General features: G+C 36.9%; 1 protein-coding gene across 3 annotated transcripts; it reads right to left on the bottom strand.

Moving 5' to 3' along the window:
* Positions 1 to 1,123: 1,123 nt before the first annotated feature.
* On the bottom strand, positions 1,124 to 25,548 carry NSUN6 (NOP2/Sun RNA methyltransferase 6). Of its 3 annotated transcripts, none has more exons than XM_069006689.1 (13): positions 25,527 to 25,548; positions 22,723 to 22,787; positions 20,747 to 20,855; positions 19,875 to 20,030; positions 18,172 to 18,251; positions 17,361 to 17,470; positions 14,523 to 14,676; positions 12,962 to 13,043; positions 11,842 to 11,961; positions 8,757 to 8,901; positions 6,903 to 7,051; positions 5,961 to 6,086; positions 1,124 to 2,800 (listed from the first exon to the last, which is right to left on the bottom strand). In XM_069006689.1, the coding sequence occupies exons 3-13, from the start codon at positions 20,819 to 20,821 to the stop codon at positions 2,567 to 2,569; spliced, it is 1,431 nt and encodes a 476-aa protein (XP_068862790.1). In that variant the 5' UTR covers positions 20,822 to 20,855; positions 22,723 to 22,787; positions 25,527 to 25,548; the 3' UTR covers positions 1,124 to 2,566. The 3 variants fall into 3 exon arrangements, with proteins under 3 accessions (XP_068862790.1, XP_068862791.1, XP_068862792.1); XM_069006690.1 differs by lacking the exon at positions 25,527 to 25,548 and adding an exon at positions 24,881 to 25,495; XM_069006691.1 differs by lacking the exon at positions 25,527 to 25,548 and having other exon boundaries at positions 22,723 to 22,801.
* Between the last annotated feature and the right edge of the window lie 680 nt (positions 25,549 to 26,228).

Here is a 26,228-nt window from a genome sequence, read left to right as displayed (position 1 = left end):
GACTTTCTTAAAGACAGGATCTGTTTGCATGCCTAATCTATCTATTTTGTAGGGTTAATCTTTCATTATAATGACAATTACTTTTTAAATTTAATATATAAATATCTCATATATATAAAAATAAATAGATAAATATATTCCATTGTGCTTTAGCATCAACTGGTGAAGCACAATGATTCAGTGTGTAAAGATAATGAGGAAAGTAATTGTATGATATGTTCAAAACACATATACACCATACATCAGAACTGTGTCAATGAGAAAGTATTCCTACCATTTCTAGTTAAAAGTCACAGTAAGACTGGAAAAGAAAAAAAAGGCATCCATCCAATCTTCATCATCAACTTAGCCACACCTATGGTCAGAGAAAGGATGCTGGCTTCTTCAAGCAATGGAAGCATCTTAATTGAGTTTCTGCTCTGACCTGCCTGATGGAGAAGTCAGTCCCCACTACCACCAGAGACAGGGCCCTCGGGGAACAGCTGAGGCCTCTCCCTTCAATATCCTGAGTGCTCTTTTAAGGCTAGCAGTTGACTTTTGCAGAAACAACCCTAATAGCAAAAGTAATTTTTTTAGGTGAAGTCTGCTCTGCAATTACACTGGAATTAACTACAAGTTAGCTACTTTTTCTTCCCACCCCTAAGAAATTTCTCATATAAAATCAAGTGAGGTCACCTTCTTAAAAAACCTATCATCCAAAACTAAAGAAATTGGGGGAAGTCTCAACAAATACTCCACTAAAAATTCAGCAATCTTAATTCTTTCAAATTCAGCATTGCACAAATCCTGCTACTGAAACTGGAGGTAAAGTTCCTTACTTTATATGAATATAGAAACTTCAGTATATAGTTTATGTTTGCTGATTAATGTTTACAAAATTTCTGTATTCTGCAAAAAAGAAAATGCTTTTTTACTAGCACTGAGTTAAAGATTTCAACATGTACTTAAAAGATAATCCCTTTTGTTACCAGGTAATTATTTTAGCCATATTTAGACTAGAAAGACTATAGTATGAACCTTCATGATTCTGAATAGGATATCTCACCTACTACTGATGAAACAAAATTACTTTAAATCTTCTTTAGACATGTTGTCTTTAATGGCAAAGAATGACCAACAAAAGTAGAGAAGTAGTAGACAAGAATTCCATTTTCCTATCCTGCTAGTATAGGCCTTACAGAGGATGTAAGTCAACCTTGGCAGGACAGAAGAAACATTTGGTTTTTATTTAAGAGCAGTAGAAAACATACGGTATCAAAACATTTATGGAAAATACAAGGAAACAACCAGGCTACTGAGAAAGAGAACTGTATAGACTGTTTTGATTGCAAGCAAATACAAAAAGCACTTCTGACAGTAGAAAGACAAATGATAAACAAACTATTGCTCTTTTTAATCCAGCCAAATAGCTTTTTGTGAAAAGACAGACATTTTTCAGATAATGCTTCTTAAAACTGGAAATTGATGAGTGAGAGGAAAACATCAAACACATACAGATGTCAGTTTCTGTTTTTCCCTTGTACTTAGCTTTCCTTCTAATTTTAGTGCTATTGTCAGTTCCAGCAGGACTGAGAATACTGTTCAAACTGGAACTGAAGCAGAGTTTTCAAACACATCTAACATTGTTAAGAAATTTAGGTTATTTAAACTTCGAGCAATGTACTAAGGCAGTTCTCATTAGCATGCTTCCCCAGTTTCAATTTTCATATGATTTTAGCTGGTGATGCTTTCTAACCAATAAAGAATTAACATTCTTAGTTGTTTGAAAGGTGACTTGCAACACTTCAGATGGTATTATGCATTGTTTTCTGTCTTTTGATATACTAATCACAACTGTAGCCCCTTCTGTTACAAATGTTTGATTTTAAAACTGTCACTTGTCAGCCAGTCCAATAGGCTATTTCAGAACCAATACAGTTTATGCATGGGAAGTTTGATGTTGAAACACTATTTATTTACATTCCCAGAGTGAGATGGTTTAATATATTCATGCTGCTATAAAAGACATGCTACAAAGCCTAATCGTATTTTGTGTATATATTATGTGTACAGAGAATCTTGCTTGTATTAAAATAAAAGAGAAATGAGGTTCTAAGTATCAATTTATAAAACAGTTCTTTGTAAAATGTTGCACTGTTTTGAGAAGCACTATTTAAGTAAACTATTGGTAAACCTCCATAGAAACTACCCTTTCCAAAATTCATTATAGTAGTTCCCATCTATTTTATTTATGTTTGCATTTTGTAAAGCAGCTTATATCCCCTTCCTACGTTTGCTGCACCAGGTAAGAAAAAAGCAGAACATACAGCAGTATGAGTGAACATAGCTGTCATTCAGGCACTGACCTGCTGTAAATACAAAAGCAGAGAGAAACTTAAAAATGATACTGCCCTTCCCCCAACCATGACTTTTCTGCTGCAACCTGTGGCTCTTTCCCATCAGAACAGCTGGCAGATCTTAGTGCTGCCATAGCAACCCTGCCGTCAGCCCGTTGGCTTGGTAACATTGCAGCAGGAAGAAAGGCACTTCACGTCTGAACTGTTCTTAGACTCACTGAGGTATTTTTTCAGGTTGCATTCCCAAATCCGTATTTACTGTTCGATTTAATAAATTTTGCAATGAAAAATCCTATACAGTCTTTATTTGCCAATGAAATCAGGTCATCTTCTCTGGAATCTTGCAAAGAATTAATATCCATTCCTTGCAATGTCACAGCAGATGGATCAAATCTCTGCAGCAGCTTCAACTGATCAAGTGACAGTCCAGCTCCCTTCATGCCTTCTCCTCCAATGTGAGGTTCCTGTTCAAGTAACAAAGAAAAGCAAATTATTACATCTCTTAAAGTTCTTAAATGCCCTAAATGTATTCTGCTGAGTATATGCAGAGCTATCTGACAACGTGGACAAGCTACGTTTATATCATTCACACCAGGAGATTCAGAAGTGATGTGGCTTCTTCTCTTGCTTTCATGTGGCCAATAGTATACAAACATATATACAAGATTCAAAGTATTTTGAGGAGGTGGTGATGCCCCTCATCCACTTTTTCTCGGTAGTTTAGAGCACTTGTTGAGGATGGGTGCACAGGTCTAAAACAACTCATTGCTCCAAGGGCTGAAACATCACAAGAAAGCTGTTACCACCAGACAGCTGGTCTAAAGGGTTTAGGTTGCCACTTCTAAATGATGCAGCACTTCTGTGTACTGACTTCACAGCTACGAGTTAAGTCAAAAATAGTGAATCCTTAGTCCATTACCAATATCCTCAGTAACAGTAGTAGAATCCCAGAATCAGCTAGGTTGGAAAAGACCTTGGAGATAGATCATCAAGTCTAGCCTGTGACCTGAAACCACCTTATCAACTGAGCCATGACACCAAGTGCCATCCAGTCTGCTCTTAAACACCCACAGGGATTGTGACTCCACTACCTCCCTGGGCAGCCCATTCCAATGCCCTATCACCCTTTCTGTGAAGAACTTTTTCCTAAAGTCCAAGCTAAAATACGTGGATTCTTCACAGTAAAAACTTCAACTGGAGAGAGTAAAAGCCCCAGGCCAAAATACTTTACTGCCTGAAGAGGCATCATTTTGGCAGATGATGCAGCAGAAAAAATATAACTTCGAATTTTCTAGTCATGTAGTAAGAATAACAGGTAAATGGGACTACTGTTACATGTGCATGTCTATGAGGCAGAGAATAAAAGACAGGAAAAATTTCAGGAGATGAAATCTGGCTTCAAAATCCTGGAGAGGAGAAGGACTTAAAATCCCAGCCCTTTTCTCAGTATTTCTTGAGAGTAACCTTGACTGCTTCTTATTTAATACTAATTCCTAGGAAAAAATTTAATTCTTAGCTGGATTGTTCTTTCAATGTATTCAGTAAGGAGACAGAACAAAGTGTGCAAAAGCTGGCACTGCAGTATCAAAAATAGATCTCCTTTGTCAATCTAGTCTAATGTAGTCCATAATGCAGCCTACAGCAGAGCATTTTTTCAGCCATCACACTTTGCTAACACATGAGCTCACCCAGTGAGCACATGATGCGAGTTAGCTGCTTAACCACATACTGCATGCTGGAGAGCTGGGCAGCCAAGGGGCTGCACACTGATTCTTCCTTTCCCTCAGCATGATTTCAGTGCTTTCCCAGTAAAAGACAAACAGAGATGTCTATTGCAAACTGAGAGAAAAATTATATACAAAGGGAGACAAGGATAGCAACTCGATGTAATAGAAGGAGGGAAAGGTAAAAGTCTAGAGGAAACAGTATTCCACGTGTTCAAGTAACTTGCATGAAGGCAGACCAGTGTTTTCCTCTACCTTCTCATTTTTCCTTCCAGTTAAGTTACTGCATTTAAGCTGATCCACACTATCTCCTATGTAAACTCCTAAGAGGAAGTCTGCACAAAGGAGCAGCTGCCATGTGGTAACCTCCACCTACAAGAACGCCTATGGCTCCATCTCCTGTTTTTCCCTTGCCCACATTACCCCATGTGATTCCAGGATCTGTTGCCAAACTGAGAAAGTGGGAAACAGTGGACTGGATAAAAAAGGAGGTGTCCACTGAGACTAAAGAATATGGGAAATAAAAACATAAAGGAACATGAGGTAAGTAGACCCTAGACTCCTGTTTTCTGTTCATTGGAAAAGATCCCCTTAGTTTACACTAGTGGGGAACTGGTTATAAGGCATTACAATTTTTATGTGGGTAAACAATTCAATGTCGTCTCATTTAAAATATACTATACATAAAAGATTAATTTTTACAGATATGGCATCTGTGTGTGAAAAAGAGTGCTTTATTTAAGACTGATACTACTGGTGAGAGAAAGTCCATTAGGCAAGATTAATCTTGCAATTGCGTTAATAAGGCTTGTGCTTTGCTTTGTCATTCTATCAAGGAGAATTTTTTATGCTGTTAGGTTAAATGTATAATCTCAGTTGAAATGTGTTAGCTGAAAAATTCTTAGTGAATGGATGGTGAGAAAACAGACAGAAGAACAGACCATAAAAAGCTATGATAAAGAGCTTCAGTTCTGTTAAATCTTTAGCAGCCGTCATATTAATTTCTCATTGTACAGCTGTTGTATATATTTTTTAATTTCAGTTAAAGATTCATTTAAGCTTCTTAAGAAAGGTACAAGTCATCAAAGAGTATATAAGCTAACCAAGTATCAGAGTTAGACTTTTCCTCAAAGACATGATGATAAACAACTACCCCACCCAGCTCATCACATCATCAAAGAGGAAGTGGGACATGTGTGGTCTGATGATAAACCCCCTTGAAGTAGTAATCAAGGTAACAGATATTTCTGAATTGTATAAACTGTAGGCGGCATAGGTAAAAAAATTCTAATATCTCCCTATATATTACCTCCTCCCAGACATCTAAATGGTAGACACTGACTCCAAAAAAGACAAGGTACAGTCTTGGGACACTGAGCCTGAAATTATTTCTTTCCTGCATTCCTTTTAAATAAAGCAAAAATAGCTCCCATACATATAAAATCCTCCTTCCTTGAAACACAAATTTATTTTCATTTATGTCCCATACTTTATATGCAAGTCTTCATGACTTCAGTGGCATTAGTGAAAAAAAAAATTCACCTCTCCTGTGAATGTGCAAAAGAAGAGAATAAAATATATGAATTAAAGAAATTGCAACAGAAATTTTAACCTGTCTGACCTATCTTTTGTCCCTGTTGTGTTTTAAAAGACTGTTGTACAAATCAAAAAAACCCACTATACGCAGTGGGAAGCTACTTAATGATTCCTAAATAAAGCTCAATTAAGCACAAAAATAGACTTTAAAAAAGCCTCAGAAATCCTTCTGTTATTTCTATGCACACCAGTTAAAATTGTCCAAGGTGAAAAAAAGACGTATTGATAGTAAATATACTGTGTAACTTTACGGTTCCAAAATAAGCTCACTAGATTGTGTGAAGTTCTCTGAAAATAGTATTACCTGTGGATGAAGGTGGAGGCATGGAAAAGTTTTCAGGGCCCAAGCAACTTGCTCCTCATTTTCAGCAAGTGTAATTGTACATGTACTATATACTAAAACACCTCCTGGCTTCAGCAACTTCACTGCCTGCAGGGAGAAATAAACAATAGTTCAGCTTATTTTTAAATTTAAAACTTTCATATTAAGGAACATTAACTAATAGACCATGTACCTAGAATATTAAAACTGAACACTTAATTAACCTCAAACCTTTCTAAGATAGGCATTAAGATACTAATTCCTCTCAGGGAATACAGCAAAGGATAACACGGATTAGAAAGATTCTTCTTTCCAAATAGGTATTATAGCTCATGCAGTTTATTAATGTCATTGAGATGATTCACCTTATAAGATTTGTTATTTGTACAGCTCTGCATGTCCCAGACAGATTAGATCTGTTTTCACCACCTGCTGCCAACCCTGGCTACACAATACTTATGTCAGTTATATTAGATGTCAATTGTTTCCATATATTTGGCATGGAAGCTGTATCTATGCTGCTTTTCAAGCTGTCATTCACTTTGAATACGTATCATTCAGATTTTGACAAGTTTCATCTTATCTTTCAGCATCAGCCCAAGCACACTCCTTAGCATGCTCCTAAGTCACCTGCTTTGTGACTTAGACCCTTGCAATTACTATAAAGTAAAACTGATAAAACTGAGGGAATTGAAAAAAACACTGAGGTTTTTATTTACTATGGATTACATATACCTTTCCCATGCTTCAGTGAACTGGCTTCACCTAGCAACAGATCTGGTGGAGCTGAGAGGTTAACAGGACCCTAATACTTCCTGGCTGCTGAAAAAGTAGGGAAAATGAGGCACCATTTTTTGGATAAGTTTTATGCTGCAAAAGCATTTATGTTCAATTTAGCTTACCTACTCAATGTTTAACACATACCACAGTGAAAAGCTTGCGCTGTAGTGGCTGATAAGAGGTCACTTCCTTTAAAGTTGAGGAATAAGCCATGTTTGGTCTCTGTCCCATCCCACTACATGGAGCATCAAGAAGAATTCGATCAAACGACTCTGGTAAGAATGGGGGTCCTTCTGTAAAAAGCAGTTAGTAATGTAAAATATGGCTGTTTCCTTCCTTGAGAATTCACTGTAGATAAGGACAAGCTCCTACTGCTTCCTTGACATAAAACATTTATGCACTATAGACAGTCTCAGCTAGAGACAAGTCTCAGCACTGCTGGTGGTAGTTTTCATCTCCCAGAAAACTAAACAGTTTAAGTTCTGTCAGCTGAAAAATGATCCCTTTAGGCAACAATTTTTTTTAAAACTTAATTTAATAATTTGAAAGTAAAATGAAAAAGTAATGAAAAAAGTTGAAATATGATTGTTCAGAGGTGCTAGGTACAGAGCTGTACATATAGACTGTAAAGAACCCCAGTCAGCTCAGAAGTGCAAACCTTTACTGAGAGAAACCTGTAGCTAATAACTGAGATCGCCTTATAATAATTGGACTGTCCATATAATAACTATTTCTTGTGATGCATATGTAGCTATAGAAAATAACATGAACTACTGCAAGTTCTAATGTGTGAGACATGCTGCCTCCATGGCAGAACGATTCAGTGGACAAGGATTGTGAAGAGCAGGACAATTTCTGACTATTACCTGGATGACAATATATGTATGTTCTATATGCAGAGCCTAGCCTTAAATCTGTACCCCAATGACTCAACAGCCCAGACGTTTCTATCTCTGCAGTGCTAGGGAGATTGTCTGGCTCAGCACCACCAGGTACTACTGCTGCCAAACAATACAGTATTATCACTGTATTAACTACTGCTACCTAGTTTGCTCCTGCACTACAAAATGAATCTATCTGGTTTATCTACCTCTGATCCATTACTAAAATATTCAAAATATGTCATGTGTTACTTGCAGGGATGTATAGAAAAGCCATCATGATCTCTCAGTATTACAGCTTGCTCTTGTTCATCTCTGTAATTGCTACTTGCCACCTACAGTATTTAACGTTCATAAAAAGACTCTTAAGAAAGTACTTTTGTTCCTCCAAAGCAGGAATAACTGCAATGCATAGGGACAAAGAAGGTGAATTATGCAATCTGATTCCTACTTAGGCTAACCAGTGACTGAGATAAAATAGTGAGAAAGAACAGCATACTTTGCACAACAAACTAAAAATAATCAAGGCAGCAGATACCATTTAAATCATTCCATCATGGGAACAGAACCAGTATCATAACTGCATCACTTCAGAAAAGCAAATGAAATTACTTAAAATAATACTGTGCTTGTATATAACTTTCCCCTGAACAGCTGAACAAACATCAATGAACTAAACGTTACAGCACTCCTGGGAGTTAGGTATTAATAACCCCATTTTACTGATGAGGATTATGAGGCAGAAAAGGGAAGCAAGTCTGCAAAAAGAATTCTTTTCTCAGACTAGGTCAGACAATTCAGAATACGGGGTTAAATGTGATCATGAAAGAAGGTTTAAGGCTCCGTCAGTCTTCAATATTATCTGGGAAAGGAATGCATTTCCTTTGAGAATATTAGGTAGTGACAAGGACAGATAATTTTACTTTTATATTTGCTTCATACAGAAGCTGATAATCACAAAAGAGTAGAAAATAAAAGTGTATTCACTGTGCTGAAGCAACTTAGGTATCTGCCAAGATTTCAAGGACTTGTAAACCTGTGACAAGTTTAATATTGTTTTTGCAAAACATTAGCATTTTCTTCTAAAAGCTAATACTACCCAAATTGTTTATTTTACCTTGTTTATCCTCTCTCTTCTCCACTGAAAGCGCCCTTGTTCCATCATAGCAAAAGGCCTTAATGCAATTCAACTGTAGCAATTCAGCATTCTGCTTGATTTTCTTGACCTTGTTAGCTATCTTGTCCATGGCTATTACTTCACCCTGAAAAAAATCCCAAAGTTTTCATCAAAAGCATCAGGATTAAATGGATGTGCACTTTCTGTTTTCCTTTCCCCCACCCTGGGCAGGTGTAATAAATAAAGCACAGTCTTCCCTACAGAATAATTTTATTCTTAAATCCACACTCCTGCAGTCCTTATTCACACGTGTTCCATGATAGCCGCACTAGTCTGAAGCAGTGCACATTCTGACTGCTTGGCACTATCACTCCAAGGGATGCTGTAATGTCTGACTTCTGGCAAGTGGTTTTGTTGTTTCTTTTTGTTTGTTTTGAACTGCTTAAGTGGGCACTAAGATAAAAATTTAATCATTTGAAAGAGGGTAGAAGCCTCAAATACATGCTAAAATAGGCCAACACGTTTTAAATTTGTATGGAGAGGGTAGGAAATATGATCACAATATAGCTCAGTGCTGAGGAAATGAGACCCTCAGCCATGTCTTTGATTTGCTTAGACTCATAACATATTGTAACACTTGCAGTACTTGTCACTCAAGTTACTTCAGAAATAGTGTAAATACTAGAATAAACATAGAGGTGGGGGGAGGGAAATCACAATTACACATTGTTCCCTTTATGTAAGAATAAGAGTTCTTTTTTCCTCCCCCAAAATAAATCAAAACAGACACACACCACTAACTGCTACGTGAAATCTGTGGACACAGAGTAAAGAGCAGCATCAGTAAAATCCAGAACAGAAAGACCCAATGACCAAAAACTTCCACTACACTTGCTACAGCAAATACAATGTGCTGAGAAAACAATAACTTTTTTCTATTTGGTGATGGCTCTCTAGAGGTTTATAGACGGGTAACGTGACTAAGATAGCTTAAAAATTAAAAAAAATCAGTAAAGATAAGCTGTTATCTGTATGTTGTGTTAGGCAATAGGACTGAGAGGTAAGAAAGTATTTAGGCTGTGTCAGTGGTGTCCAGTCGTCAGCTACTGTGAGCCAATCACCTCCTACAGGTGCACTCAAGAACCACGTGCCACTGCTTGTCCCCAAACACCATTCAACCTATTGCACTCGTACACTAAGAACTGACTGTGCTTCAAAGTTTCATCTGTTGCAAGAACAGTGGACTTGCTGCACATCTCTGCACACTGCAGAGATAAAGAAATGATAGAATCATAGAATGGTTTGGGTTGGAAGGGGTCTTAAAGATCATCTAGTCCAACCCCCCTGCCATGGGCAGGGATGACTTCCACTAGACCAGGTTCCTCAGAGTCCCATCCAAGCTGGCCTTGAACACTTCCAGGGATGGATCATCCACAGCTTCTCTGTTCTTTTCTCCATTTGGCCCATGCCAGCCACTGCCAGAACAACTACTTGAAAGATATCTGGAAAAAAGATATCTGGTCTGGACTGGAATACAAATAATAATAAATTCTCAAGCTTTAACTATTCCCAATTCTTATTTAAGAGCTCTTAACATTACAGAGTAATTTTATATCTTGGTTATGACATTTAAAAACAATATATTAATGTTTACAATTATATCACAAAAAGAAGTAAGAGTGATTCAAATATTCTGAAATGTTAATGGTTTAATATACCATCTGTGAAAAATTAGTACGGAAAATCTGTGAATGGAACTTAAAATCCAATAAGAAGTGCTTTTTTCTGTATCTTTATCTTCCATATCTTAAAATTACATACTCAGGAAAATCAATTGAGATAAATATTCAACATCTGTTTTCTTAATCTTTACCACTTCAGCTGCAGGTAAGCAGAATCAAAATATGTAAAGTGACTAAGGAAATAAACAGTTCTGCAAAGTTACACAAAATGTAGATACACAGATGGAAAAAAGTATAGATGTAAATGAATGCATGACATAAATATATGATTTACAGACTTCCTTTATTTATCACATTGGAATTCTTTACTGGAAGTTTTATATATATATATATAAAATGTCTAATGACTGTCTAATGCATTTTTAATGCCTTCTGCCAATGTTCCATACTGAGGGAAGAAAACACCTCCATAGGCAAACCATCACAGGACTGAATACATGCCTTTTCTCAGGACTTTCATACCATTACATACTATGCCTTCCCATTTCTGCACAGGCAACTGTCAAAGTACTGCATAATGTAACTGCAAGACTTCTAAATAATCTGATCTATTCTAATAACCCTATTTCAACAAAATAAAAAAGCCTTACCAAAATTTTTAGAGGAAATATTACATGCTTTTTCCCTTCTGCTAGAGAAGAGTAACCTGCATTTCTGTATTTCACTGTCATTCTGTATTTCACATCACATAACATCTTAATATATGCAAATTTGTAATCCTATAGCTAGATTCTTATTTTCGTATGTTCCCTTTTCCTTTGTCTTGCTCTACATATTTTTTTTTGTTTCTTCTCATTCTTGTTATTTTCTCATGAGCTAGTTTTGCATTTGTGACATTCTACCATAAAATGACAAATTCAGACTAGAAATTCAGCCTAAAATCATATCTGTATGCAGAATTGATAATTTTTACTGAGAAAAAGTTAATGAGATTAGGAACTTTTAAATAATTTTTTGTAAAGAGCTGTGTGTTTTTTTGGCACACAGTAGTAACCCCTGATTTTTATGTATCTCAGTTTCATGAATCCAGCATATTCTTGCTTAACTTTGCCTTGCATGTAAAAAATTCTATGATTGCAAATAATTCAATAACATTTTAAAAAGTGAAATGAAACATATTTCAACAGTGAATTTGTAGCAAATAAGGTTTTAAAGGTGATGGTGAATATTTGATAAAGACAGTCTGTCGCCCATTTCAGTAACTCTGATGTGTAGCAAAATACATTGGTAAATAAAATGTCAAAATATTGTTTGCTGTTGTAAATTATCTGTGCATTCTAACAGGTAAGTGAACTGTACAAATGAACTTTCCTCCTTAGAGAGAAAATTCTTACTTCTCCTACCTGGTCATGCATTAATGTTGCAAGATGGGTTGTTTTTCCTCCAGGTGCAGCACACATATCCAAAATTTTCTCCCCTGGTTGAGGGTTTAAAATATGGCTCACAACCACAGAAGGTAAATTCTATCATAAAAACAAATATGGGAGAATTCAAACCTTATACCCTGCATCAATTGCTTTATGAAGGAATGGCAAACTCATTTTAAAAAAAAAAATCATTCAGCAACAAAGATATCTATGATGTTGCTCTCAGTTCTTTAACAGGAAATGAACTATTTGTATTATATATAAGGGACAGTTTACAACAGAAGTCTCCAGTGGCTTGTTTTTTACATAAAGCTATGTCTGAGTATCTATGCCTGAAGTTTAACAGCTCATGACTGAGGTGACTGCAGTGCTAAAAGTCCAAATAAAATAAGCTGATACTGGCTCAGACACAGAGGAGCTCTGTTTATTACAAATATTTTACATTAACCTGTTTATTGGAACATTTACTATATTAACATATTGGTGCAGAACATTAAAGAACAGTAATACCAAAAGGCAGAAGTCTAAGCTTGGTGAATTAAAGTACCAAGAAGCTGAACTGTGCTATTAATTGTATAAACAGAACAGCTGCACTGAAGAGAAATAACGTGCAATAATTGGGCACAGTACTGCACCTTAGACAATATGAAAATATTTTCTTCTTAGTTCAACACAAAAGTATAAAAACCTTTTAAAGTTGTCTTTAGTACTTAAATAAGCTTCAAGACAACCTAATATTTGGAGATTTTCTGGTTACAGAATGATGTACCTTAAAAGGGGCTCATATTCCAGAGCTCATAGGCAGATTCCAAAAACTAATAGTTCTATGCAGAGTACCTGTGCGAGAGGAATTTCTATGTTTTTAGGTGAATGTCTCTTATGTTGCTTTGAAAGCCCTTATCATATCTCAGACACATTATGATTATACCACCTACATATATATACTGACTTCAGTTTAAATGCTTTGTTTTCCTCAAATCCAAAGTCTGAATTAGGTGCTATAATGCACAAGGAAAGTAGAAACCATGAATGTGTGCTAAGAGAATATTCATTATTCTGTAAACAGTACAGACTTTTGGTTTTGGAACAAGCATACCTGTAAAAACAAATTACTAGGGAGCACATTGTCAAATGAAGGACTAAGGTAGACTGGCTCTATCATTCTTACGCCCAGCCCCCTGAAAAACATGAGAAAAAAATTTCAAATACCTAGTTTTATACATTTTAACAGCAGTAAATTTAAATCATTATGTTTACAAATAGCAACTTGAAACAACAATCTTACAAAAATGAAAGAACAACCAAGAAAAATACTTCTACAATTTTTAATGAGATATTCTTTAAAATTACACCATTAAGTTGAGTAAATCATTGCAAAAAATGCATTACATTATGAATTGGAACCATCTGTAAAACTGCATAAAGCAAATTTCTGGTTCTGTACACAAGATAAACCAAGATCTAATCCAAGCCTTAATAATGTAAAGAAATGCATAAAACCAGACCTAAGTATCTTAACTTCAATCCGTAGTGCTTTTGGCCAGCCATGTGTATTCACTAGGGCACTGGCATGTGATTTCCTACTTAGATTTTTCTCCATTTCCTAAATTTCTGAGATTTCAGTCAAATAACTATTGAAATCCTAGATGAAAAGCCTTGCAGGAACATTGCTTTGCCTGTGAAGCTAAGGTTCGAACTTAGAAATCACCTGAAAGTTTTAAATATGGATGAAATTCTGATGCAGATTTAATTGTTAAACAAAATGTACCAGGAAATGGATAACAAAAAAGAGAAAACTATGAAATTAAACAACACTGAGCCTGCAAACAAAAGAGAAGAAGAATGAGTATTATCTTGCATAATATCTGGATAGTCCAACAAGGAAGGATATGAGAAAGCAAACTTGCAGACACCAGATTTAGTATTACATACTGCTGTTCCATGGCACCAACTCAACAGGTACATCCTACCACTCCTTGTACTATATTTATGCTCTCATAAATCAGAAATTCTCTGACAATGTACTTTTTTTTTCACTAGAATTTTTGTGGTGCGTTGTCAAGAGGTAAAGTCTTGGTCATTAATTTGACATCCATGGTTTTCTACCTTACTTTTTATATGTGTTTTAGGTGACACAAAAGGAATAAACTACATGTTTTATCAACGAAATAGAAAAGCAAGGAATCTTGAAGTAGGTAACTACTTTGGCAAATGCCAGTAACTTTTTTAAGATATTTGACCTTATGTTCTGTCCTTTGTCCCACCAAAAAAAAAAAAGCCCCCAGAGATATTTTTAAGAGATGGAGAAATTGACAAGGCTGCACTTCTGTTCCATCCAAACTGGGAAGTAGTACAACACAGTTTACCAAAATGCAATTTTGCCACAGTGAGAACATTTATCAGTTCTATTTGATATTATTGAACTGAATAAGCATGAATCATGAAAATACTCCCACTTATTTGCTCCTACCTCTAAAGTAAATTGGTATCTGGATCCCACTGTGAAACTAATGGCTTCCCAAAAAATATTGGAGACCCCAACATGCAAAGCCATCTTGTGACTTCACATAGGGTACAAAATAATTCAAAATGTTTTCGCATCTTCTTCCTTCCCTTTGCAAATGTTTACATGTAGATTGCAATTACTATAGACTTACTTCAGTGGGCCAGTTGAACTGAAGATTTCACTGCGACTGAGTTCTGAAATCCCATTTCCAAGGAAAACTTTGACTCCGTTGAATTCTTTGGCCCCTCTTTTGCATTTCCCTTCAATATCGGAATACACTGAAACCAGATCTCCAGCCTTCACAACTGCACAAAGAAAAATGGAAAGTTTGAAATCATTATGATACTTAACAAAACAGTAGTGACCAAGTAACTTAGGATTTTCAGTAGAATACTTACTTCAACTCTTCTATCATACCACACTTCACACTTTCTAAATGTAATCGAAGAAGATTAACTGATATAAAGCTTGAAAGTTTCACACAGTGAATGATGGCTACCCAACAACTGGAGGTACTGAGAAACACCAAGCAGCAAGTCAGGCACTGTGGCTTGTTTTCTAAGAGGCTACACAAACCTGCACTTTAATTTTTTTATCATGGCAGGGTCACCCTTAAGTTTTAAGCACACTCTTCAGTATCCAATCCTCCGTGCATGCTCCAAGCACACAAGTACATCAAATAATACTCGTTCCCCCTTACTGAACAAAGACAGGAGTGCTAAATTTATCTAATGACCTCTCAATAGCTACCTAGAACATAGCTATAGCTGCTTTTCCTCGATTTATTGCTTTGACACAAGTGATTATATATTCTTGTTCTGGTCTGGCTCTCTTCCCTTTAAGGCAACTGCTGTTCTCAATAATCCTCTTAGAAAGTTTTATATCTCCAATTAAAACCCACCAGATCAGTTAAGTATGTAAATATACCCCTAACTCTAGAAGTGTAATCCAACAGATATAATAAACTTTCCAGTAAGAAAAAAAAATAGAAAAGGAATGGTTTAGGTGATTTTACAGAATAGTGAGCAAGCTCTATGTGCTGACTGGCTGAAAAATATGCTTAAAAATAAAGGCCTCTTCGGATAGCAATAAAAAAATTTCCAAAACTGCATTTCTGTGGTGACTGACACGCTGGAGGAACCAGAAGATATAACAAGGCTAACGACAGTTTGGCTTCCCAAGAATTATTTGAATAGTACTAGAGAATCCCTTTTTCCATTTTCAAGTGGCCTTCTGATTATGCCCAAATGCCCCAAAATTCTTAAATGGTAGTATTTGTTGGGTAGCCCTTGAAAATATATTTTTTTACACTACTTCTTTTTACACAATGTGACACAAAAAAAAATTAAGTGATTGCTCAGTAATACTGTCTGCTTAAACTTCACTGAACAAAAACCTGCAGCAATTTAACTCTCCCATCAAGCACATCTGCCAATGATTTTTGCAATATTCAAACATAAATGCTTTTATTTCACATTCTGCTGACAATCATCCTTTCAAAAGACACCAGTTCTGCATGGGCTTCCTAAGCTTTTTGTAGATTATACCAGCATTCCATAAACAAAAAGGTTAGGATTTGATTAGTTAAATGAAGCTCAAAGTCTCTGATCATTAGTTTACCCTCATTTGGACTGCAAGTTCAGTGATTATATATGTGTTCTTGCTGTACTATTTTTTTCCCTAGTAAGACCATCTGTGCTTAATACAGCCTTTATTATATTTGGCATCAAGTGGGTAGCATGCCCTTTTATTTTATTTTCTTATTTGCAATTCCTCTGAAGTGTTCCTAAAGTTTTACAGTATCTTTATTTTCTTTGAATTGATGTTACATGCATAATTACATGCAACAATTATGATAAATCACTAGCTGACTCAAAGAAGGACTTGAATATTTATGGGGTTGTCTAAATAAGCAGTTTCAACAACTGTTATTCCAATATACTTATTTCATTATCAAGCCCTAGATTGAAACACATTCCTGTTCAGTGAATTGGACTTAAACACATGCTTAAAACTTCTTGAAGGTTTTTTCCTGAAAGGAAACTAAGTGACTAGATAAATGCTTTTCTGACTCATTTTGTTTAATAGTAAAAATCAAGATGATTACTAGATCTCATCACAATAGAATAATAAGGTGAATCATCCAAAATTATACTGGTTTTACATAAAGTTAATTTGACATTTAAATAACAAAAATAGGTTGCTGAACACAAAGCATGCATATGCAGATTTATCTTACTGCACAGGCATTGATGCATAATTTCCATTTCTTAAGAATCTGACATAAAAACTGAAGACTTTTCTCATCAGTGAAAAAAAAATTTACTACATCTCTCTTACATAAACAATATCAATGAATTTCCAGTGGATTAGAAAAAAGAAGATTTGTAACTTAAAATATAATAAAATCATGGAGGTAAGTGGCTTTGTGACAGAGTGAAAAAATAACAAATCTGGAGACAATATGTCTTAAATGATCAACATACATCCAGTCACCATCCAGGTGTGGCATCTCTTTTTTTTTTTTTTTACAAGACTGCAAAGCAGTCAACTTTTGTAAGTTTATTCAATGGAACATCCATATTAAAAGTTACAGTATTAAGCAGTAAAAAATCCTCTTAACAAAACAGGTTTTACATTGAAAATTTTCTGAAAAAGATTTTTAAATTAAAAACAAGAAACTGAAATCCTTGAGAACTAATACTTCAGCTAGGAATTGCATATGGAAAAAGGAATTTAAAACAGGCCAGGTCAGTAAGAAATAATCATACATAACTTACTACAAGTAAAACGAAAAATAGTGAAAATCTTAAAAAAAAAAGCCAGAAAAACTTCTAAAAGTGTCATTACTATAAATTACAACTGTAAAATTAATTTCAGCTGAGAATAGAAAACAATTTCATGTCATTATTTACTTATCTGTTATCCAAGGGTGACACTTTTTCTGCCATCTTTACAACTTAATTGTGTGTATTTAGAGAACTCTTACATCTTGAGGTGGATACAATCCCAGGGACATAAACATGTGCTCCTCGAAGTACTGCATATCCACACTGGGCTCCAACTATGACTTCAGATGCATGTTTTTTTAAATCTTGCCTAGAAATAAAAAATGTAGTTGACTTAAAAAGTATACTGAAATAAAAACCAAATACTTCCCAAGTAAACTGTAATTCATAACTACTGATTGTGTCAGATATAATAGAAAAAGTAGTTAACTATCATGTATTACATTTAAAAGATTTATTTTAGTCCCAGAGAAATCAAAGGAAAGAATCAAGAAGAAAACTAGTCCTCAAAATAATGCAGATTCTGACACATTCTGCCACTATTATGAACCTGACACAGGAATACAAATAAATTATACTGGGATGGAGAAATAGTCCTCTATCCCTTCCTATGCCAGATGATTGTGAAGTGATTTTTTGTGTTTAACAACTACTGATTAATTCTTGATTCCACTTGATTTCTTCCAGTGGAAGAAAACCCTGCCTATACTTAGCTCAAGTTCTATACTCCAATGCAAAAGTTTAGTTCTTTTATCTGCCACCTAGCTGGCTTTCCAGGGAGGATGCACACATGCCACTTTTTCCCTATAAAACATTTATCTTATGAATAAGCAGAGAACGCTATGTTTTCTTTCATTTTTAAGGACTAAAACTCTGACCTGGTTATTATGTGGACTGTCCACCAGGTCATAATACAAATGAAGTTGTGCCTCAGTTATAGTGAGTTAGTTATCATAACTGTAAGAAAATGGTGCTACAACATTTTAAGGCTAAAGACTAAAAATTTCAAACCTGGGTCCAACGACAGGAATTAATAAAACGTCCTGAAGTTTCGGATGCTCGAGAACTGGAACACATAGTCCTTTAAATTGCTGTTTCATTAAAAAAACATAATTAGTAAGCACTACTAATAAACATAATATTTGATTACTTAATTAGACTAAAAACTGTTTCTCATTCATATTTTATAGCTGTAGATCACAAAACACAAAGGTAGTGAAAACAGTTAAAAGCAGCTGAGAAATAGTGTGCAAAGGGACAGTATATATTAAAAATACTGGTGTAAAAGACTAAACATTTAATAAATTCAGACATAACAGGACCACAAAGAGATTGACTGAGAACTGACTTCAGGGATTGGGAGAGTGTTCTGACACTCATAACCCTATCACTGGTTTTTGCTTTCTTCTGGAAGAAGCTTGTGTCGAGTTGTTGTCCAAACATGGCAACACCACCATAGAAGCTTGGGTGTCACCTGTGTTAACTCTTTGATGTTATTAGTTATAAGCTGTTTACTCATGTATTGCTTGTCTTATTTAATAGGCCAGGTTGGCAATACTTTTCATTCTTCTTGTCAGCCCAAGTTTGGGTACTGATACCTGAGTTATGTATCTACCTGAAAAAAAATGACAGCTTGCCATTTTATAAAGGTTTCTAGATTTAAACAAGATGATGTCTTCTCATCTGAGCCTTCTAAATTATAACCTTAAAGCACGTAAAACCATAAATCAGTTAGAATCTAATAAATAAGTAGTTTCTCTTAAAAAAGAAAACAATCCATGATTGTACTTTTGTTCAAAAGTCTTGTGTGGTTTCCTCTTCTAACACATAATCACACTTCAGAACACAAAAAGTTTGTGAAAATCTGGTCTTATGTCAGTTTTCAGTAAAGTCTTTTCCCTTAAAGCAAAATATAACCCTGCAATACCCATTTCCAGACTTCTACAATCAAGCTAAAATTAGCAAAACTCATTATCATCCCAGCCAGCAGAACACTGTCAACTGCCATCACAGAAATGTCTTGGCTCCTGTCATGCAAAAGCTCCCTGTACACCCACTAGCATTAATAACTTACTCAAAGAAGAACCAGATCTTTTTAGACAGAGTGAAGATCCAGGACACAGTTTCAAAATAATACATTTCTTAAACATAATGGTTTACATATTATCAGATAAATAAATGTTTAATTAAGAGAATTAAAAATCCAGAAAATAATATAGAGATTAAAAACAGGTTTAAAAAAAGAAAATACAGTGGCTGCAGGGCATTGCTGTGGCTCCAATTTCTAAAACATACCAATTTTCTCACTTTCCTAAACAGTTTCTACAATGAGATACACAGACATTTTCCTTTAGTCTGAAATAAAAGTGTTCTAACCATGCTGAGACAGCACACTGAACTACACTTTTTATCTGTCATCTCTATAGACTTGACACCTTTACAATATTTAGCCCAGCAGTACCTCAATCCTATCAGAGGTTTGGATCTGCCATATGAAAAAAAGTTGGATGCTTCTTCCCTCTGCTATTGCCTTTCTTGGAGGGATTAGATGAGGGATACTGGTACACAATGCATTCTCCTTTAACACTGACAGGAAACCAGTGTGATTGCATAATGTTAAAACTAGTATAGTTTCCTGTAATGAAAAGGTCTCGTGTTCAGGCAAAAGATGAAATACCCTATTATTTTTGCTGTAGCAAAGAAATTGTACAAACCTTCTGGATCTCCTCAAACAGCAATTTTTTCACATGTTTCACTGAGGCCAAGTGGGTATTTACTCTTACAGTTGTAAAACCTGGTGGATGAGATAGATGACTTAACAGAGATTGGTATTTATTCTCTGCCTCCTGTGCACCTAAAGCAGTGATAAGCTGAAAATGAAAGAAGAGATTTTATATTAAGAGAGTCACACAGAAAGCTCTTGCTCAGTGCAAAAGAACCCCACCAAATAAACATTCCATAGAAATTGAGGAATATGGTTGTGTGGTGTGCAATAGAGAGGAATGCCTGTGTCTGGAAGCCTAATTCCACAGGAAGCCTCATAAATTTCTTGAAAAATACTTGTTAGAAAAACAGCTGCATTAGCAAAATCACTGTAAACAGTCTGCAGCAAGGATCAAAGCAACTGCCAGAGAGCTCTCTGATATTCTACATAGACCAGTCCATAAAGAAATGGAAGAGTAAATTCAAAACCATCAATCAGTAACTCTCATACTGATAAAAATGTACTTAAAAATGCAAATTTTTTTATCCTTGGCATTAGGAACTAATAGATTGTCTGTAGTATTCTACATTGGGATAAGGGAGTATTCTTTTCAATATTATGTGGTTAATATGTGCTTAATTATCTATGATCATTCTTCAGTGGGATCCAAAATTGAATTCTCTGATTTATGTTCAATTTAATTTAAATATTTGTATGCTACTTTGAGCCAATGGGAATCAATACTAATTTTGCATTTTAAATATAAAAGTATTTTATATACAAAACTCTGTTTAATGTGAAGTCAATATTTTACTGCAAGGTATTAAAGTTACACAAAAAAATGATTCGTTTTTGATGATTAGTGGTAACTATGTCACATACCTCTTTATTTCTGAACACTTTGGTGAGATACTCTTCAACTTCATATTGGAAAGAGATTTTAGGGAAAAAGGACATCTTCCTTTAATTTTTAAAATCTGCTGGTAAGGAACTGAAATAAGCAAAGTATTTTCTTAGTGGTTCTTATCATATTCTGTAAGTTTATAAATGTAACTTAAGATGTACCCACAAACTAAGTTGTTGGTTCTGATTCTTTCCATTTTAATAATGCAATTTTATTGCACTCAAACTTCCAAATATTGGTCAGGATATGACTGTAACACTACTCTCATTACATTTCAAAGTATGTTCATTAACATGTAGCATTTGCAATCACCTTACAATGAGGTTACTGCTTTCCTTGCTGTCACATCCTTCCAAGCCAGACCTTTTGGGGCTACTGCATTGGTGTTTGAAATGAGAAGGAAGTGTTACCACCTCTAAATCTTGTCCCATTAAAGTTCCCCTAGCTATCCCTGGGGAGAACAAATTTCAGAGTTCCAGAATTCACTCACAAAGGCTCCTGATGGAATTTAGCTTTGACTCTTTTAAGTCCCAACTTTTATATCTGTATTCTATTCCATCATCAGATCTGTTCATTTTCAGAAATAATCTTCTTAAGTTTCCCTTCTTTCTTTTCCTCAAGCTTAACTTCTTAGGATTCCTCCATAGTTCAAATTATCAAAACCTCAAAACAGGGGTACATGTATAACTGCAAGCAACGATTTTTTAATGTATATACTTAAAAAACTAAGTAAGCTTTAACTTTAGTTTGTGTTAAAATTCACAGTAGGAAGAGTGAAGGATTAATGCAACAGAAATTCTACTGATCCCTAAAATAGATCTTCAAGCTATCTGGTGAAAAAAATATATGGATAAAAGGTACAGGAATTTCAAGATGTTGTTTCTATTCCTCTTGAAAAGCCAAGCTACAAAGTCTTATTGTAGCTCAGTCCTGATAGAGATTTTATTCTTTAGCATTTTTCTCTGTAGGTAATACAGTTATTTTCCCAAATGGTATCTGCCCACCCCTCTGTTGGAACCCTGGGTTCAGAGAATTTCATTCTTTCAGTGCTGACAGGCAGTGATCCTCAAAAGCACACTGCATTTGACCTGAGGCCTTGGGAAAGGCTTCCCAGAATATGTAATAGCACTGAGATTGTTGCTGTGTAATTAAAAAGAAGTTTGTTATATCACTGGGTGGAATATGTAGAGATGTAGAAAATTTAGGCTTATGGGATATAATAATATGCATGTAACAAAATGGAGGATTTGGGGTGTAGGTTAGTTCTTCTTCTTTCCTCTTTCTTCACAAATCTGGGTGTTTTGGTATTGGTTCAAAAACCTGCAGCACGGAACATGAATGTTTAGTTACTGGATTATAAGCAAAAATAAAATAACTGGCATTCCATAATTGGATAGATTGGACTTTAAAAGACCTGGTAAGGCAGCACTCGGGGCCATTTTTACCTTGTTAACTTAGAGGCACACTCTGTGCAGCTGTAATATAGATAAATAATAAACATCTAAGTCCAAAGAAAAGCCTGGCGTCTCCTGCGTTTTAATCCGAACTCTGAGTAAAAGAACTCATGAAACAGAGACAAAGAACAGAAATGAAGCAGAGAAAATCAATACCCCTCTATTATCTATATTTTGAAAAGTTATATACACTTCAGTCTGAAATGAGACTTCCTAAAAATTTAAATTTTCTTACAACAGCTTAAATGGAAGGAAAGAGACAACATCATTCTAGGTTTATTCCATTCGTAACAAGGAATTTTGACTATCAAATACATTCCCATTGTATTAAATGTACTTAGAGAAGAGAGATCGGAATGTTTGATATTCATTTTATTTGAATGAGAGGCTATTTGACACTTTTATAATACAAAAGCACTCAAAAATATATTTTTATTTTTAATATTTCTGATTCAATTCAAATCTTAATGCTACAAGAATGTGATCTTATGTAGACTTACTTTTGAGTCCAGACAAAGTTTCACGGGCAGGAGTTTCAAAGCCTTATTTGCAACATTAGCAGCTACTGAAAGAAAGAAACTGTAATTGAATTAACGAACTTCTTTTTACAATCAAACAAAATGTCAAGAATTTACCTTGCTATTTCCACGAAATCTAATAGCACTACACTAGTACTACAACAGTTGATACAACTGAAATCACCAAAGCTCACTTTTAACATTTCAGAAAATGTGACATATCATGTGCCTGTTGTCCTACAATGCCTACATTACAGGGGGGAAAAAAAAACAACCACAAAAAAATCCCCATATGGCTCACATTTGGAAAGCTTTTTCTTCAGAAGTGTAATAAACTAGCCTTTAAAAAAATCCCACACTTGTGAATTTTTTAAAGAATTGGAATCCTGAAAATAATTAAGCAAGACATTTGAAAATTGGTAGAAATGTGGTGTCTATAAGCCCTACATGTGACTTCAATATTGACATTATGAAGGTATCCTTTTAGGAATTAAATGGGTTATTTAATGATGGCTGCAGAATATCACATAATGACCAAGGTGATATCACAATTACTTCTTCATGGAAAACCAACCACTCATCTGACAGCATGTTAGCAACATGACTTGGACCTATCTTAAATTCTAAAATGTGACTTAGTGCTAGCATGAAACATGAGCCAGTAGGTGGTCAAAATCTAAAACTTGCTGAAAAACACTGCACACAAAAGACAGAACCACAGTGAAGTTCTCTAAAAGTGTGTCATGGTTTTAGCCCAGCTGGCAACTAAGCACCATGCAGCCACAGCCCAGTGGAATAGGGAGGGGAATCCAAAGTAAAACTTGTAGATTGAGATATGAACAGTTTGAGAACTGAAACAAAGTAAATTAATAATAATAATAATAATAATAACAACAATAACAATAATAATAATAGAAAGACAAATGATGCACAATACAACTGCTCACCACCTGCTGATTCATGCCAGACCCCATCCCTGAACAGCCACCCTTCCAGGTAACTCCCCCAGTTTATACACTGGGCATGATGTTTAATGATGTGAAATACCCCTCTGGCCAGTCTGGGTCACCTGTCCCAGTTGTGCTCCCTCCCAGCTTTCTGTGCACCTCCTCATTGGCACAGCTTGAGACACAAAGAAGTCCTTGACTTCAGATAAACACAACTCAGCATCAACCAAAACATCAGTGTGTTACCAACATTATTCTCACACTGAATCCAAAACACTGCACTGTACCAGCTCCTGGGAAGAAATTTACTCTATCCCAGCCTAAATTAGGGCAATGTGTTACAAAAAATAACCTAGTCCCATGATATAAATTAATGACAACCATGTCAACAAATAATGCAGAAATATATAGTCTGAAACTTCATACCAAAACCAAAATTACATGTTAGAAACACTGTGCATTCTGAACAGGATGTAAAGCATATTACAATTACTCCAATATAAGGGCTAATAGAAAAACAATAAAACCAAGGAGATTTCACTTCTCCCAGTATGAGGAGGTAGACTTACACAGAAGTATGATACCATATCTGTGCTTTTAACCACAGTTAATGAACACTTTAGGAAGTCATGGAACACCTAACAGGAGAAGTTAGAACTTGACTGTGACAAGTTCATAGGAGTTGGCATGAAATGTGACTGCAAACAGCTCTTCTGTTACAGGAACTGTAAGGTGTTCAACACCTGCATTCAAATCACAAATACCAGATGTGCTTAGTTCAGGGAGAGGAACAACACACAAACGAAAAGCAATTCCACTATTAAAAAGAGCCATCAAAAGAATAAAACCACTGTAAGCTGCCTAGAAATGTCAAAACCACAAGACCGGAGGTTCAGAGCACACCCAATACAACCTTCAGCTTCAGCAGCATATATATGGCCTTTCCGTGGACATTGTGTCAGAATGTAGCTTAGAAAAAAGGGAGAGGTGATTATCATACATAGGGAATTGCTTTTAAATACGGAAAGGCTAAACATTTCGCCATCTTCCAGGCTAGGGAACATAGCTGAGGGGGGACAGGACAGATGCTTCTAAGTTCAGACAGAGGAGGAAGCTGGGCTGATGAGGGAGACTGCCTAGTGTCCCGTCACATACAGCAGACTTCAAACGTTCAGCAGGAGGCAGGCTCGTACCTGAGAGGGATATTATTTTTCTCCAGACCTGCTGTGCCGTACACCTTGCCCCAGAAAAGGCATGACGGACTTCAGAAGAAAGCCACTAAGGTAGCATCTCTTCCCTATTCACCACTCCTCAGGGATTTTCATGTGCTTCTGTGGCGAACTGCAGTGGGGAACGCGATGCCGGACCAGGGCTTTGATCTAGCTACACGCACGAACACTACGAGCAGTCACAGGCAGCCAGCACCAGAGATGCCGAGCAAGGCTTTCAAACCTCCCTTGCTCACCCTTTCCCAAACGAGGAAAACGACAGTTGGGACATTGCTGTGGGGAGCGTAATATGGGGCTCCCTCTTTTATACCCCCGTCCGCCAGTTACTGAAATCATCAAGGAGCGGGGAGGAACGGGACACACAGCTCTTCGCAGCTTCCCCAAGGGCCTGGACCTCAGCCCAGCGGTACCCGGGAGGAGGCCGCACCCCAGCGCGCCGCGCCGCTGCCACCGCCTCAGCCTGGCGGACCCCGAGGCACACACAGGCCCGCGCTGGACCCGGGCCGCCACGAGGAGGGCGGAGTACGCAGGTGCCCGTACCGGGCCGGACCGCGCTCGGTCCTCCCGCGGCGACACGGAGACCCCGACCCACCGCCCGCCCCACACCTACCGCTACGGCCCGCCCGGCCCCGCCTCCTCCGGGGAGGCAACAGGAAGTGCCGTCGGAGCGGTGTCGCCGTGGGAGCTGGGCACGCCGCGGCGGGAGCGACCGCGGCCCCTGTGCCCCCACCACGGCACGGGGAGAGCGGCAGCAGAGCCCGGGGGGCGCCCAAACTTATCGGACAAGACATTGCTGACATCCCTTGCTTTTTGTTGGTTTTTTTGGGATTTTTTCGTTTGTTTGTTTCGGTGTTTGTTTGTTTCGGTGTTTGGGTTTTTCTTTTGGTTTGGTTTTCTAAAATTCTGCCGAGTGGATTAAACAGGTTTTGTACTCGCACCGTTTCTGCACCTAAGTGCCCGCCGGCTCGCTCTCTAGGGCGGAGCTGGGCTCGTGCTCGCTCACTGACCCTGCCCAAAGTGCTGCTGAGGAAGCCCGGGTGGGTACCCACGCAAGAGCTCAGTACAGAAACCTGTAGCAGAGCCCTGAAAGGGAGTCCGCTGCTTTCACAACATTTAATGTACACGAGCGCACTGCCTGTCCTGAAATCCTCAACCCTTCCCAACAGCAGAGGCCGTGGACCGGCCATAGCACCGCCGGGCTGAAGGACACGGGGATGGGACTGGCGCTCGGCCAGCGCCTCCCACCCCGGCACCGGCCACCGCGGCGGGGCCAAGTTCTCCTCGCGGCATTCGTCCCTTGCGGGGCGGCTCC

The sequence above is a fragment of the Aphelocoma coerulescens genome, chromosome 2 (genome assembly GCF_041296385.1).
Source record: "Aphelocoma coerulescens isolate FSJ_1873_10779 chromosome 2, UR_Acoe_1.0, whole genome shotgun sequence".
NCBI lineage: Eukaryota > Metazoa > Chordata > Aves > Passeriformes > Corvidae > Aphelocoma > Aphelocoma coerulescens.
This window is presented reverse-complemented; position numbering and strand designations above follow the sequence as displayed.